General features: G+C 39.1%; 1 protein-coding gene across 1 annotated transcript in view; it reads left to right on the forward strand.

The window, feature by feature from the left end:
* The window catches only part of DCHS2 (dachsous cadherin-related 2), a 128,094-nt gene that overhangs the window by 100,898 nt on the left and 12,631 nt on the right, over positions 1 to 14,565 (forward strand). The window contains exons 11-19 of the mRNA XM_053458446.1: positions 283 to 1,123; positions 2,091 to 2,330; positions 4,390 to 4,524; positions 4,971 to 5,180; positions 5,862 to 6,748; positions 6,834 to 6,843; positions 7,185 to 7,298; positions 8,045 to 8,256; positions 13,065 to 13,216. Coding sequence (XP_053314421.1) covers positions 283 to 1,123; positions 2,091 to 2,330; positions 4,390 to 4,524; positions 4,971 to 5,180; positions 5,862 to 6,748; positions 6,834 to 6,843; positions 7,185 to 7,298; positions 8,045 to 8,256; positions 13,065 to 13,216 — 2,801 coding nt within the window. The remainder of the gene's footprint in view (positions 1 to 282; positions 1,124 to 2,090; positions 2,331 to 4,389; positions 4,525 to 4,970; positions 5,181 to 5,861; positions 6,749 to 6,833; positions 6,844 to 7,184; positions 7,299 to 8,044; positions 8,257 to 13,064; positions 13,217 to 14,565) is intronic.

The following is a 14,565-nucleotide window of genomic DNA, read 5'->3' on the forward strand; positions in this document are numbered from 1 at the left end:
TGTTCTAACAAGAAAGCCGAGTGGAATATAAGATAAGTAAAGCAATTTCTATGAATCGTTTCAAGAGTTATAGAAAAATAATTATGATTTTTAATTGATTAAAAACGTGAGTTAAATAGTCAGGTTTTGATAAATCTATATAAATATTACAGTGGTTTTGTCAGAGCCACATGTAAAAGTGTGACAATTATTCTTGGCTAATGGTAAAATTCTGTTGGATTAAAAAAAATTTAAATTTGAAAAATAATAAATTGCATCCAAAATTTTCTTTTTTTTTTTTAGGTAATTCCGGTAGTTAAAGAAAGATCAAAGCTTTTTCCAGAAGTGATAACATTTAAGATTCCAGAGAATGTTACACCTGGACAAATGATTGCTTCTATAAAGCCAGACTATGACACATCTTTACCGAATAAAAAACTGCTATACCACATAGTCAGTGAAGACCAAGGGGGGCATTTTGTTATTGACAGTTCCAACGGAGATGTTTATCTAGCCCGTCAATTAGATTATGAGACAAACCCTCACTACCTCTTAAGCATCAACATACAAGACAACAACTGGTCTCCACCTCAAAATCATTCCGTTTATCTTAAAGTTGACATAGAGGATACAAATGATCATTCCCCATTGTTTCCTGATCATATTTTGGTGTTAGCTGTCAGTGAAGCTGCTCCTGCTGGAACTGTTGTCTATACATTTAAGGCAAAAGACGGTGATGGCGGTTTTCCGAACAGCAAAATTAAGTATTCTCTAAGTGCTGATGAGACGGCTATAAATCCTTTTACTCTTCACGAATGGGAAGGCACCTTGATCACAGCCAAAGAACTGGACAGAGAGACAATGGAATCTATCGTACTTACAATAATTGCAACAGACCAGGTTGTAAACATAACACAGCGCCGAGTTAGCTCACTGACTGCTCAGATTATCATAAAAGATGTCAATGACAATAGTCCGTACTTCGTATCATTGCCTGTTGCTTCTGTCATGGAGGATGCATCGATTGGCTCCCTCATACATCACATTGTGGCTGAAGATCCAGATGAAGGCAGGAATGGAAAAATTACGTTTCATATAATAGAAGGGAATTCAAAACAAGCCTTTTGGTTGGATGAAAGGACAGGTATTATTTTCTTCTCAAACAATTACACATGGCAATTCTGCCATGCGGTTCACATATGTAGCAAAAATATGTGGCATATATATATATATATATATATATATATATATACACGGTATATATAAGAATATTAACCAGTCAGATCTTCCAAGTTTATGTCTAATTAATTCATGATGGACCATGATGCAAGTGTATCCACATCTGTATTTAAATAGCCCATAGACAGATACACATAGCTTCCACACTAAGCAAGGGAGCATCTGGTCACATGAAACATTATTAATATTATTGATACTGAACACTGTAAATTAAATCCAAAACAGTATTTAAGTCATTCCTACAGGCTCATAAACTATAACGATCACCAAGCAAATAACATCTGTTCTGACAATATCAGGTGGACAGCTGTTACAATAAAAGAGAAATGAAGCATAGCTCACATGTCTGCATGTAACAGTACACACTCTTGGCACCAATTAAGATTCTCTAAATTTAACAGTGGGTTTTAAAATTAATTAAAATAAACTTTGGTACTGCCTAATAGAAAACTAAATGATGTTCAGACAATTAAGTTTACAGTGCAACTCATTCCAATTTATTAACAGGATGACTTACACAGAATGCACTGTTTGATGGGGACACAAGAGGCAATGGCTAAACTGTCAAGCCTTTCAATACATGAATAAACCATAACTAGTACACATGCTAATTATCTCTAGTCCTCTCTCAGTATCATGTCCCCAATATGCTCCCAAATGCCCCACAGTGAACTGCCATGTTTTCCTGATGTAAATCATTCAACATTTTCTGCTGAATATATGTGGATCCATTCCACCATTAAACACATTTACTTCTAGAAGAAGACACTTAAAATCATCACATATTCGTAAACCTCTGGACAGTCTGTTTTTTCCATAGTTTACAGCACATTGTGCCATGTATGTGACATTACCCTTTTTTACCTTTGTAGGGTGGTTGACTTTATGTTCCCCAATAGACCGTGAGCTGCAGAGTCATTACGTTTTGACAGTTCTAGCCCTGGATGATGGAACTCCTAGGCTCTCTGCCACTCAGACTTTGACCGTCACTGTTATTGATGTAAATGATGAGTCTCCAGTGTTCTTGAAACCTTTGTATGAAGCTACAGTTCCTGAAAACCGGGATCCTGAAATCTATGTAATGAAAGTAGAAGCAGTGGACTTGGATTCAGGTGATTTACAAAGAAACATAGATGTTTTTTTCTTAGCAGATCTAATCTGCCTGTTAGCCCATCTTACTTTACTTATTGGTAGTATTGTAATAGTTTAAAAGAAAAAAGACATACTGCCAATGTAATTGCTGGCATAAATATGTTATTGGCCCTGTCCTGTTTGGGATTCTAGTATATTTAGTATTTAGATTTAGCAATCTCAAGATTTAGAGATTACGGTATGTCAATTCATACAAATATAAAGCCAAGTTAATGACATACATAAATTACATGATGCATGTCAAAGAGTTCACAAAGAAAGGCTTTATTGATTCATAAGCAGGACATGGATCACCTCAAACATAGGAAAGAAAGCAGTGCCTAAGATGCTTTAGACTTAGTTATGCTGTAAATGGTCCTCACTGTACCTTAGTGCAATGTCCAACCACATTATTTGTACATGACTGCCCTACATCTGTAATACTTTCTAATGTTTTGAAGCAAAGGACACGGACGATATCAAATATGTCCACTACGGGTCACTGTTTCACCATTCTAAACAATTTGTCAAATAAGATTATTCAAATCTTTCCTGAAACTCACACGGAGATGGCATATGCCTTGAATTAGCTGATTATGTAGCTTCTATTATTGTAATAACTTATTTAGAATTTACATTATCCAGTGTATTGTGCTATGGAAAGAATTCCATCCCCTTTATTTTGCCTTATTTTTCCATGAATCTTATAAGCATTCCCAAATAGTTAACACAGAGCACCAAGCTGTTTCATAATTCAAACTAAATGACTATCCCAGGTTTATGCTCACTCATTATAGTGTTATTATTTTTCCAATGAGCCAAGAAACAGTACATGCTCTAGATTGGGTGAATACAATTAGATCACTGTGTAAGCAGGGCTTTACCTAATGTATTGGTTTAGTCTGTCAATTCTAGTTTTGTCATACCACTTAAATATATGTTCTATAAGAAGCTAAATTGTTGGCTCTCTATAACGAAGAGATAATAATCACGTTTGCAAGGTCTGATAATGGGAACGCCAATTACTAGCTGGTATGATTAGGTTGCTTTTATTATAGTTTAATAGTACTGAGTTTTCATTAGACTCGGGCACCAGAGAGGTCTTCGTGTTCGTCTTCGTGCTCGTCTTCGGCCAAGTTACGGCACCAGGATTTTAAAAGTCCGTATGAGCAACTCTATTGGTCGCCAGCAGGGGGCTCGTCTGCCATCAACCACTGGTCTTCCTGCTGCAACAGTTAAATGTCCCTACTAACGACCAATAAAGTCGCTTGTACGGACATTTAACTGATAGAGCAGGGAGACCAGTGGTCTCTGCTGGCCAAGTTGCTGCATTAGGATTTTAGAAGTCTGTACGAGCGACTCTATTGGACTTTTAAAATCCTGGTGCCATCACTTGGCCGGGAGAAACGCACTCTTCGTGTTCGTTTTCATGTTCGCCTGAAGAAGAATGCACAAGTCTAGTTTTCATTTAGTAAAACAAACCTGAAGAAAAGATTTGCTCACTGTGCTGTTAAGTGACTTCAAGCATGGCCTTTTTCACTATAATTTTAAGATAAGCGTGTTTTGGGGGTTCTATGTTGTATGGGGTTCTGTATCAAGGCAGACAATGCCTTCCAAGTAGAAGTTATTCGTGAGAGAGATTGGATGGGGCACAAAATGTGCAGCTTTCCTGATGGGCGAAGAAGTCTAGTTTCCAGCACTGGCTTCTTCTTCTTGTAGAAGGACCCTGTAAAAACGTCAGTATTTCAATGCAAGTGAAATGCATTGGAAGTTTGTGTTCTTCATTTGCTGTCCCTTCACTAAAACTATGGCAACAAGGGGGATTTCAGAAGTGAATCATTGCTTCTTATGGAGATATCGGTGAAGCAAGTCAAGATTTGCTTTACAGAGACCATAAAAATAAAGATTTATTGTTTCTTAAAATCAAATCATCCTAAAATGTTATCTATAAACTGTGGGCTGCTGATTTTTTTCTTTTTTACATTAAACGTGATATACAATCACCTCTGTGCTTATTTAACTGATGCCTAATTTTTCCAGGAATAAACTCTCTACTCACATATCAGATTGCCCCAGGCCCAGCACATGCGCTTTTCAAGATAAACGCACACACCGGAGAATTAGTGACAGCAACCACGTTTGACCGAGAGGAACAGGAGAACTTCTTCATCAAAGGTAACCTAGGACAAGAGCCGAGACTTTAGGAATCATCCTTTTCTATTTTGTTTACAGCTGTGTTATTGAGGTTTATTTCTATTATTTCCCTACAGCACCTTCAAAGCCCTGTATCTCACCTTCCCTCTCCAATCTGGTGTCAGAAAGCACACAATTAATTACTTCATTATTTATTTAATAGTTTTAAATAAATAATTTAATGCCCTAAATGTATACAGTTATAAGGTATGATTTAGCATTAATTCATCTCCAGTAGCTCATTGCAAGCAATATGCGTCTCTTCCCTCAAATTATGAAATTACATTTTTAAGGACATATTTACAAATGATTAAATAAAATCTTGAAATATCCTATACTATTAAAGAAGAACGTTTTTTTGTTATTTATATTATATAAATGCCGAAGCATAATAGTTAAACCAGTTTCTACTATTTCTCTTCTGCTAGTGCTGGTAACAGATGGTGGCTTCCCATCATTCTCCAGTACAACAACCATTATGATCACGGTCCTGGACGAAAATGATAATGCCCCAGAGCTTTTACTTCCTGATGCGGAGATTCAGGTCCCAGAGAACCAAGAATTGGGAATTATCCACACAATACTGGCTCTAGACAGGGATTCTGGCAACAATGGGAAGGTCCACTTCCAAATAATTGGTAATTAATGATGCTTGCTAAACTGTCTGAACAGCTGTTTATATTGACATGATATACTGTCTACTGCCAGCCGTGTGCTGAAACAATTTATACGTTCAGAAATCCAGGAAATCTGCTTAGTAAATATTTTAATTTTTATTTTGACATATTCCAGATTTAAATCGACTTTTAAATAGATTTTGTTATATCCCATAGTCAGATAACCTGCTGCACTCCTGCAGTGGATAAAGGCAAATTTGTACATTTATAAAATGTATAAATATTAAAGTATAATAAGTCTCTATAGTTTCCAGAGCCAATTATTTTCTATGTGTCATTCAAGTTCAGTATTACTATGCATCCATACATTTCATATTAATGCATAGCAATCCAAAAATCCTTTTTCTCTTGTGGTGTATGCAGCATAGTATTCAGGTACACGTGTAACAAGGTATGCAAATTTCAACGAGAATCACATCTGGCAAAGTAATTTCTGTATTTGCAGTCGGTGCCACCCACATATTTCAATAAAAAATTGTCTTTTAACTCAAACATAGGGCAATTAAGTGACAGAGACGCGTGAGCTGTACAAGCAGAAATGTTTCATGTTATTAGAATTAACAGATTCTTGTATGGTATTACCATGACATATATTTCCGTGTGCATGTATTTCACACTTTGTCTCTTTGTTTCCTTTCGAAGGTGGGAACACGGGAGAATATTTTGCCATTAATAACACATCAGGGGAGCTTTGGGCCACCCGCAGTTTAGATAGAGAGCATGTCAGCAATTTTACCATTATCGTGGAATGCCATGACCTGGGCAGCCCCCGGAAAAGCACCACAGCCAAACTGCACATTACCGTTTTGGATGAAAATGACAATCCACCTACGTTTTCTAAGAGCCAGTATCGCACATCTGTGAGGGAGGACTTAACTGTTGGATCTGTGGTTCTCAACCTTTCAGCTTCAGATGTAGATGAAGGCTTAAGTGGAGAAATACGATATTCTCTAATTGATGACACTCAAGGCTTTTTTAGTATTAACAGTACAACCGGCAGTATTGTGACAACAAGGGTGTTGGACAGAGAACTTAAGCATCAATATACATTCAGGGTGATGGCATGTGACTGCAGTACTACTGGGCCAAAAAGTTCTACGGTTAAAGTACTTGTACATGTCGAGGATATAAATGATAACAGCCCTGTTTTTTCTGTTAACCCTGTCCATGTCGTTATTACTCCCGATATCTTGGTCAATGAAACTATTGCCACGCTACATGCAAGTGATGCAGACCTTGGGTTGAGTGGCACAGTGGTGTTCAATATGGTACCAACCAATCCATTGTTTCATGTTAACAAAGAAACTGGAGAGGTCAAACTCCAAATACCTCTGCCATCTGATTTTAGGAGTGTCAATCTCAAAGTGGAGGCTTCAGATCTTGGCTTTCCAGCAAAGACAACTGTAGGTCTTGTGGATATTAGCATACAAGACCTAGAACAAGAAATATCGTTTGTGAGAAGTGTCTATGAAGCAATTGTCCTGGAAAACAGTGAACAAGGTCAGTTCAAAGTGCAGCAGTATAGTCCAGTGCGGGTCTATTAATAAAAAGGGACAGTGTGGACTATAATCCTTAATGTCTTTCCTTAATGTCTCTCACACTCTTACTATAGAGGAATTTGTGGGTACTCTAATATGTATATATTCTTACAAAACAAAAAAATAATAAAGAAATAAAGCACTTATCTGGCAAAGAATCTGCAGCCATTCTTCAAAATCGTAATTCTTCCACTATGATCCAACATTTCTTGCCACTACTTGGCTGCTTTAAGTGGGTGGGGAAAGTTGTGATAAAATTGGGGGATTTACCTGCTGATGCTCAAGCCCATGCTGTTTTCTAAAAAAGCCAGACTATACAGGAGCCGATTCTCACTTAACATAGACATGTCACACAGAGGACTACACTGTTCATTTAATGTAAACAGTTAAATATGTTTCAACACGTCTTATGTATTTTTCAAAACAGGTACAACAGTCATTACAGTAGCGGCACATCACCATAGACCAAGTGTAGAAACTATACATTATAGCATTTTTAGTGGAGACGAAGGAGAAGCCTTTACAATGAATTCTGTAACAGGTAAGCATGCAAATAATTCTATATTGCTTCATGCTTTCACTTTTTTTTTCACCAAGTGCACATTTTCCTTTAATTCTGTCACCTTGAGTATCGTGAAGGTTGACATTAGATCCCTGACACTGTTGTCCATTCGTCATGCACTTTTTAAAAAAAATACTTTGTAGCCAAACTATAGGCAATGACCCATATGACATGGTTGGAAATAGGTGGAATATAGTTGAAAAAGCCAAACCATGTACAATTGCTCCCAGTCTTTCTACACTCTCGGTGAGACAATATTTGTTTTGTCTCTTTCTGATCATTCTTCTGTATAAATATGCATAGCTTTTCCCTTTCCTTGCCCTCTATTATCTCCATTAGTTTTTCACCCTATATCTGTGTCTGCCCACTATTGTATTCCATTCATACTTTCATCAGTCTGCACAAAACCAATTTAGGTATATGGCTTGCTTCACCCTCCATGCAGCATATCCTTAAAATAACTTTACTTGATTGTCTTGGACGAGTAATCACCAGGCATGGGTGTACTGCCATTAAGATACACTCCCTTTGCTAGCCAGAGTGTGGTTCCTTATTGTAAGAAACACTGTATAAACATTAATAAAAATATAGGAAATCATGTATTTTCATGTGACTACATTTTTTTAAGTTTAATGAACATTCTATAGGAAATAACAAAATAATTTGAAGGATTAAATCCACAGTATCTTCACTAATAGCTGCAATCTCTTTATTTGACTAAACAGGGGAGCTCAAGGTGAAAGACCCAACTTTCCTGGACTTTGAACTCAGAAATAAAATGAACCTGGTTGTTTCTGCTGAAACACACACATTTGTGATTTACTGTAGTGTGTTAATCTTAATTCAAGATGTGAACGATAATCCACCAGTATTTGATAGAAGTCATCACATAACCTCGGTACTGGAAGGTCAGGTCCATAATACCTTCATAATTCAGGTAATTACACTTGTTTTTTTCATTTAATAGTTGTTTTTTTTACAATAGCTGACATCACAGACAGATGTTTGTTTATGATAGAATTTAACATTTCATGGAATATATCAGCACTAAGCACTTTTCCAAATTTCTTGCATTTCATATAAATGTTGTTGAAAGAAATTACATTTGATCAGCACAAAACTTGGCCTTAAATTTGTCTCCTGAGCAAATATAATGTAAATATGGAACCGTTTTATATGAAAATAGGATGAAGTTGTCTTCCTTAATCAGGGCTGTAGCTTTTCTCATTGACCTAAGTGTGACTGGGTATTTCACATAATAATAAACTTTCTCCCTTTAGACGCTTGCCGATAAAATGTATCTGAACATTTGTCTGTAGCTCACGTATGAACGAATATCCTGACAAAAATACAAAACGTGACTAAAATGCAGCATCAACTTTTCTTGTTGATGCTGCATTTCACTGTTCTAGGTTCAGTACATTGAAATTTGCAGATTTCCTATTACAATCAGCAACTGCAAATAAACTGGATTAAATTGTCACTTACCTGGCTGCCGGTGCTTCTGGGTCCTCGGACCGGCAGCCGCCGAGGAGAAGGGGGAGACCTCCCACCGTGCCACGGCAACCGCCGCGGAAAAGAGGGAGACCTCCCGCCTCAACACAGCAGCCTCAGCCGCCGCGGAAGAGGGGGAGACCTCCCGCCTTGCCGCGGGAGCCGCAAACGCCGCGGAGGAGAGGCAGACATCCCGCCTCTCCGAGACAGCCTCCGCCACAGCGAGGAAGGGGAAGACCTCGTGGTTCCTCGCGTCGGTCGTCTTCTGCAGGAGCCAGGTCTGGTCCTGCTGCGTGCACGCGGTCCTCTGCACGCCATCTAGTGGCGCCAGCCGGTACTACAACTCCTTTTAGAATTTTACGTTCTGCCAATCCCAAGATGGCCGCGAACCGGAAGTGACGTAACGGCACTTTGAAAATTTGGCGGGAATTCGGTAATTGATGCCTGGACTTCCTCTGCCTATTTAAGAGTCTCAGAAACATCCCAGCCCTGCCTTCTGATGGTTGTACCTATCTTGTATAGTGTCATCTCAGTACGCGTTCCTGTTATTGATTCCTGGCATCTGACTCCGGCTTACATTACGACTATTCTGACTTCTGGCTTCCTGACCTCGGCTTACCCTGCAACGATCCTGACTTCTGGCTTCCTGACCTCGGCTTGCTCTTTGGCTATTCTGTGCTGGACTTTGTGGTTCTGTCTATTGGACTTGCACACGCTGTTCCGCCTGATTACAGGTCATACTCTACGCTGTGCGTGACATGAATTAAACTATTAATTATGCTTTAATCATGCAACATTGAGTAACTTAGCCAAATAACAATCCAGTACATCCCCAAAAGTGTTTTTTGAATTTTTAATGCATGTTAGAATTTTTTGCATGTACCATAATGTATTTTACTGCATAGAAACGGAAGCATGCATTATTTCATTATTGGGGTTCAAAAATGAGACTTCTTCCTTTTCCACCTGGCTGCCTCTACTGAAAGCAGGAAGCATTAGTACATAAACTTCTTGCACATGCTTGGCAGCACTTCCATTAAAGTCACTGAAGCACAGTCAGGAACATGTATGCTAGCAAAACATCAATCCTCAAATAGTGTACATGCGATTAGCTGCTGCTACTACCACTCACTTGCCTAATATTGCCTATATCCTTTGGAATGTTTTGCAGTTAGGAGAATGAATGAAACTGCAAAAGTGATTTAATCAAACTGGGAAATTGTTAACTCAACAACCACAATTGAAGCATTTTTGGTTTTTTTCTTTCAGTCTAGTATTTACATAAATAAGTCATGATCAATTCCCCTGGTATCGTTTTCTGAATAACCAAAATTACATTCTGCTACTATTCTAAAACCTCACATTTTGCAGCTCTATACACTAAACAAACACATGTCATGATGCTTATAGTTTAATAGGCAACATACATGGTTCAGAAACACACCTTTTGTGCTTACCATTGGAGCGTCTATATTCCCGTTTTCTGGATCTGCATGAATTGTCCTCACCGCAGTGATATTTATATTATGTATTGTCATTTTATTGTACATATCAGACCAGCTACGTAGAGTATCAGATTAAATGTTTTTGCCAACAAGCAAAGTAAAAAGAGTAAATATAATAAATAAGGCATTCCGTGTTCAAAATGTAACCGGACATAACAGAAAGACATGAGGAAGAGAATATGAGGGTTCACATGTCAAGTTTGTCTGCTATGAAATGAAGAGAAAATGACTAAATTTCTTGTATTGCTGTACAGCTAAAGTTTACTCTGTTTAAATCATCATGTCAGCCCACGTTTGTTATGGTCACATAATGTCCTAAATTTTACCTCCCTTTATTCCTCTACCTGGTTCTTTTCTTCTGTTAACCCTTACTCACAAGCAGGGCCGGCCTTTGGGGTGTGCGACCTGTGCGCCACACTCCAGGGGGCGCCGCCGCGGGGTCCGCCGCCGCCACCGCAGGGTCCGCCGCCACCGTAGCGTACCGCTGCCGCCAGCAGCGTACCTAGCGGGGGCGGTCCGCACCGGGTGCCGCTCATCAGGGGGGCACCCGGCACTCCTCCAGAGACGGACAGTAATGTCCGCCGCTGGAGGAGCAGGCTCGCAAGGGAGCGGTATCGGAGGTCTTTAACAGACCTCCGACTCCCTTGAGTGATTTTAAGCCGGTTCAAGGATCTCCCTTGAACCCGGCTTAAAATCACTCAAGGGAGCCGGAGGTCTGTTAAAGACCTCCGATACCGCTCCCTTGTGATCCGCGCGGCAACAGCTGCTGTGCGCCGGGGTTTGTTGTCAGATCCCGGCGCACAACACTGAAGCCGCGCCCACCGCTGTCCGTGCCCTCTGACCCGGAAGAAGGCAGAAGAACTGAAGAAGAGGAGCGAAGAGAAGGAAAAAGAGCTGTAAGGAGAAAAGAGGAAAGGTAGGAAAGCATTCAGTGAGAGTGAGAGTGGATTGGTGTATGTGTGGATTGGTATATGTGTGGATTAGTATGTGTGGATTGGTATATGTGTGGATTAGTGTATGTGTGGATTGGTATATGTGTGGATTGGTGTATGTGTGTGGATTGGTATGTGTGTGGATTGGTGTATGTGTGTGGATTGGTGTATGTGTGTGGATTGGTGTATGTGTGTGGATTGGTATATGTGTGTGGATTGGTGTATGTGTGTGGATTGGTGTATGTGTGTGGATTGGTATGTATGTGGATTGGTATATATGTGTGGATTGGTGTATATGTGTGGATTGGTAAATGTGGATTGGTATATATGTGTGGATTAGTGTATATGTGTGGATTGGTATACGTGTGGGTTGGTATACGTGTGGATTGGTATACGTGTGGATTGGTATATGTGTGGATTAGTATAAGTGAACTTCAAAGAGGGAAAGGGTAGATAGTTAGGAGGGGGTAGATAGGGAGAAGGGAGTGAGACAGGGGAAAGGGAGTAGATAGGGAGAAGGAGTGAGAAACGGTAGATAGGGCAATCATACTCCTATCATGCCAAGTCTGCGAGTACATCCTGGAATCTGGGTATGCCTGGGCATGATAGGAATGTGATTGCTGTTAATCATATATATATGATTTAATTGTTTTGTTCTATTTTGGTGTGTTACTTACTTTAAATAAAAGTGTTAGATTGTTTTATGGTGTGGGGGGGGTCATATTCGGTTTTGGCCAGGTAAATGCTGCACTTTCGGTTTCAGTCCAGAATTCGTTTCGGTGCATCCCTACTACTAAGCCAGACAATTAAGTGGTAGGCCTACACCACATCAATGTTTGGCATAGTATATAGTGATTGGGGTTTTGTTACAAGTTTTGTTACAAGTTTTTATTCCTTTCTTTTTTTGGGACGGGGGGGGCGCCAGAGGAGTAGTCCGCACAGGGCGCCAGAACACCTAAGGCCGGCTCTGCTCACAGGAACCCACGGGAATTGATTAGCTAGACGGGTAATTCGCCATTATTCTACCGCACGTTGCAGTCCTTTAGTCCTCATTGTTTTCAAGGTTGAACTCACAAGTGAAGTGGAAAGGAAAGTTGTATCACCCGAGTCGCCAAACGTTTCCCAGAAATGCTCGTTTTTTTTAGTGGGACACTAGAGTCCCTTTCTAGATCAGATCACTCCACAGTGCAAAGGGACACATTGGGATTAGGCGTTTCATGAGTTTGGTTTTAAACTAAAGATCAGACTTGAATAACATTTTGTACTAAATCTACCCTTTTGCCCTGTCTCTCGGTGTCTATATTATACTGTCTGTTTCTTTTGCCTGTGTTTCCTTTATTTTCTCGTTTTCCTTTTTGATTCTTTCCTGTCTGCTTAAAGTTTCTCAACCTTTGCAAGTCTTTGGAAACGGTAATGTTTCTTGTACCTAATACATGTTACACTTATTTATAGAGTGATAAAAACTCAACTACTGTTATTGAAGTAAATGTTCCCAATAAATATAAGAGAACATTTTGTATTACAGTCACTGAATATAAATGGGAGGCATGATATGAATGCTGCAGGTTTCAAACCACATGTCAGTATCTTCATTCAGTGCACCCATGCGGATTATATGGTTGCAATATTAAAAGGGTATCAACAGGGCACTGCAAGTCTTTTTTTTCTTCTAAAATTCAATATAATAAAAAGAAATGTAATTCTTTAAATGTATAAAGGTGTATTAAATGCTACACTTGTGTATGTGCATATGTGGAAGCACATACACAGGATGAGAATAACCAATATATTTTTTCTCACTTATTCCATGGCAGGTTTTTGCCGTAGATGCAGATTCTGGAATAAATGGGCAGATAGATTACTCTATAACAGGAGGTAATGAAAATAATGCATTTACCATTGATTCACGGCAAGGCACTCTTTCAACAAATGCAATCCTTGATCGGGAAATTAAATCATCGTACAGGTGAGTCAATGTAACGTGTATTCTCTCTCCTACAGTCATTACCTCTCCCCACTCAAAAGATCTCTGAAAACCCATCTTTTTTGAGTAGCGTACAATCTTTCCTCCTAACACTCAGCCAGCATCCTCATCAAGCCGTCTGAACGCTTGCACTGATCAATGCAGTGTTTTCATTTTCATCATGTATGTCCCCAGATGAAATGTTGTTTATAGATTATAATAAATGTTGTACGTGTAGGTGTATTAAAGGTCCACCTTAGATGTTTACCAAGGAACAGCTACCTTAATTTTATGATCATTCCTCCCTACTAAATGAATTTGTTAATTTTCGGACAGTTGTTGATTGGTTCAGGCAGCCTTTGTAAAGGTGGTGTGAGAGAGGCAAACACTTCAGGAATGGGAATTTATTACTAGCTTTGTCACTTTTTGACAGAATTCTGCTGCCGGTGGGTAAAACGGTCCTTTATTGTTATTGAAAGTATCCTCGGTTAAACTGAAGGAAAAAACAAAGTAAAAGATTCAAGTTTATTGTGCCTATTAATGAAAATGTTCAAGTTTTAGATGCACATCATGGCATCCCTGCTCTAATCCGTTACATTCCTCACATCTGAAGTTCATCGAAATTGCATATTTTACACAACTTTTAAAGGCTTAACTTGAGGTTATTAACTCTGTATTATGCCAAGATTTTACGTAGGTATGTAGAGTATCATTGATACTGATAGCCTACTGGTTCCCATATAACTATATATAACGAAGTTACCTCCATTTACCTAGGGAATTATCTTCTCTACCCAAGTTGCTGACTCAAAGGGTAGCTTAAAGTGCAATGCATGCGGACATGCGCCTGTACTGGCCCAGCATAACTTCTGATGGGGCAGAGATATGTTCCATGTCTGGTGTAGATACATATGATGCCCTGCAGCCCAATAACAGAGTGTCATCGGCACATAAATATTGTCAGAAGGCGGCACACCGCAAAGAAACACATCATACATTGTCCCGAGACTCCCTTACCTATAAAGCCATTTTCTGTGCTGGCTGTGTTTTATTTAATTCATCAAGCTTACTTAATTAATTCAAACGATTTAATGATAAATTCAAGAATATGCGACAATCAATATTTCTCTGCTTCATTTAAATATATAATGTGTCAGTTTTGCAAAAAACTGACGTCTTTGAATCTCTATGTAAACGTACTCACAAGTTTGACAAACTATTACAAAAATAATTCTAGGTATTATCTCAGATCAAATTCCCTGGGTAATCTCCGCAGAACATCCAGTAAAGCTTACAAATGAAAGCCTAGACGTGAAATATAGCAAGGGGGCTGACGCTATTCATCATATAGG

This window comes from Spea bombifrons, chromosome 1, assembly GCF_027358695.1.
Source record: "Spea bombifrons isolate aSpeBom1 chromosome 1, aSpeBom1.2.pri, whole genome shotgun sequence".
Lineage (NCBI taxonomy): Eukaryota > Metazoa > Chordata > Amphibia > Anura > Pelobatidae > Spea > Spea bombifrons.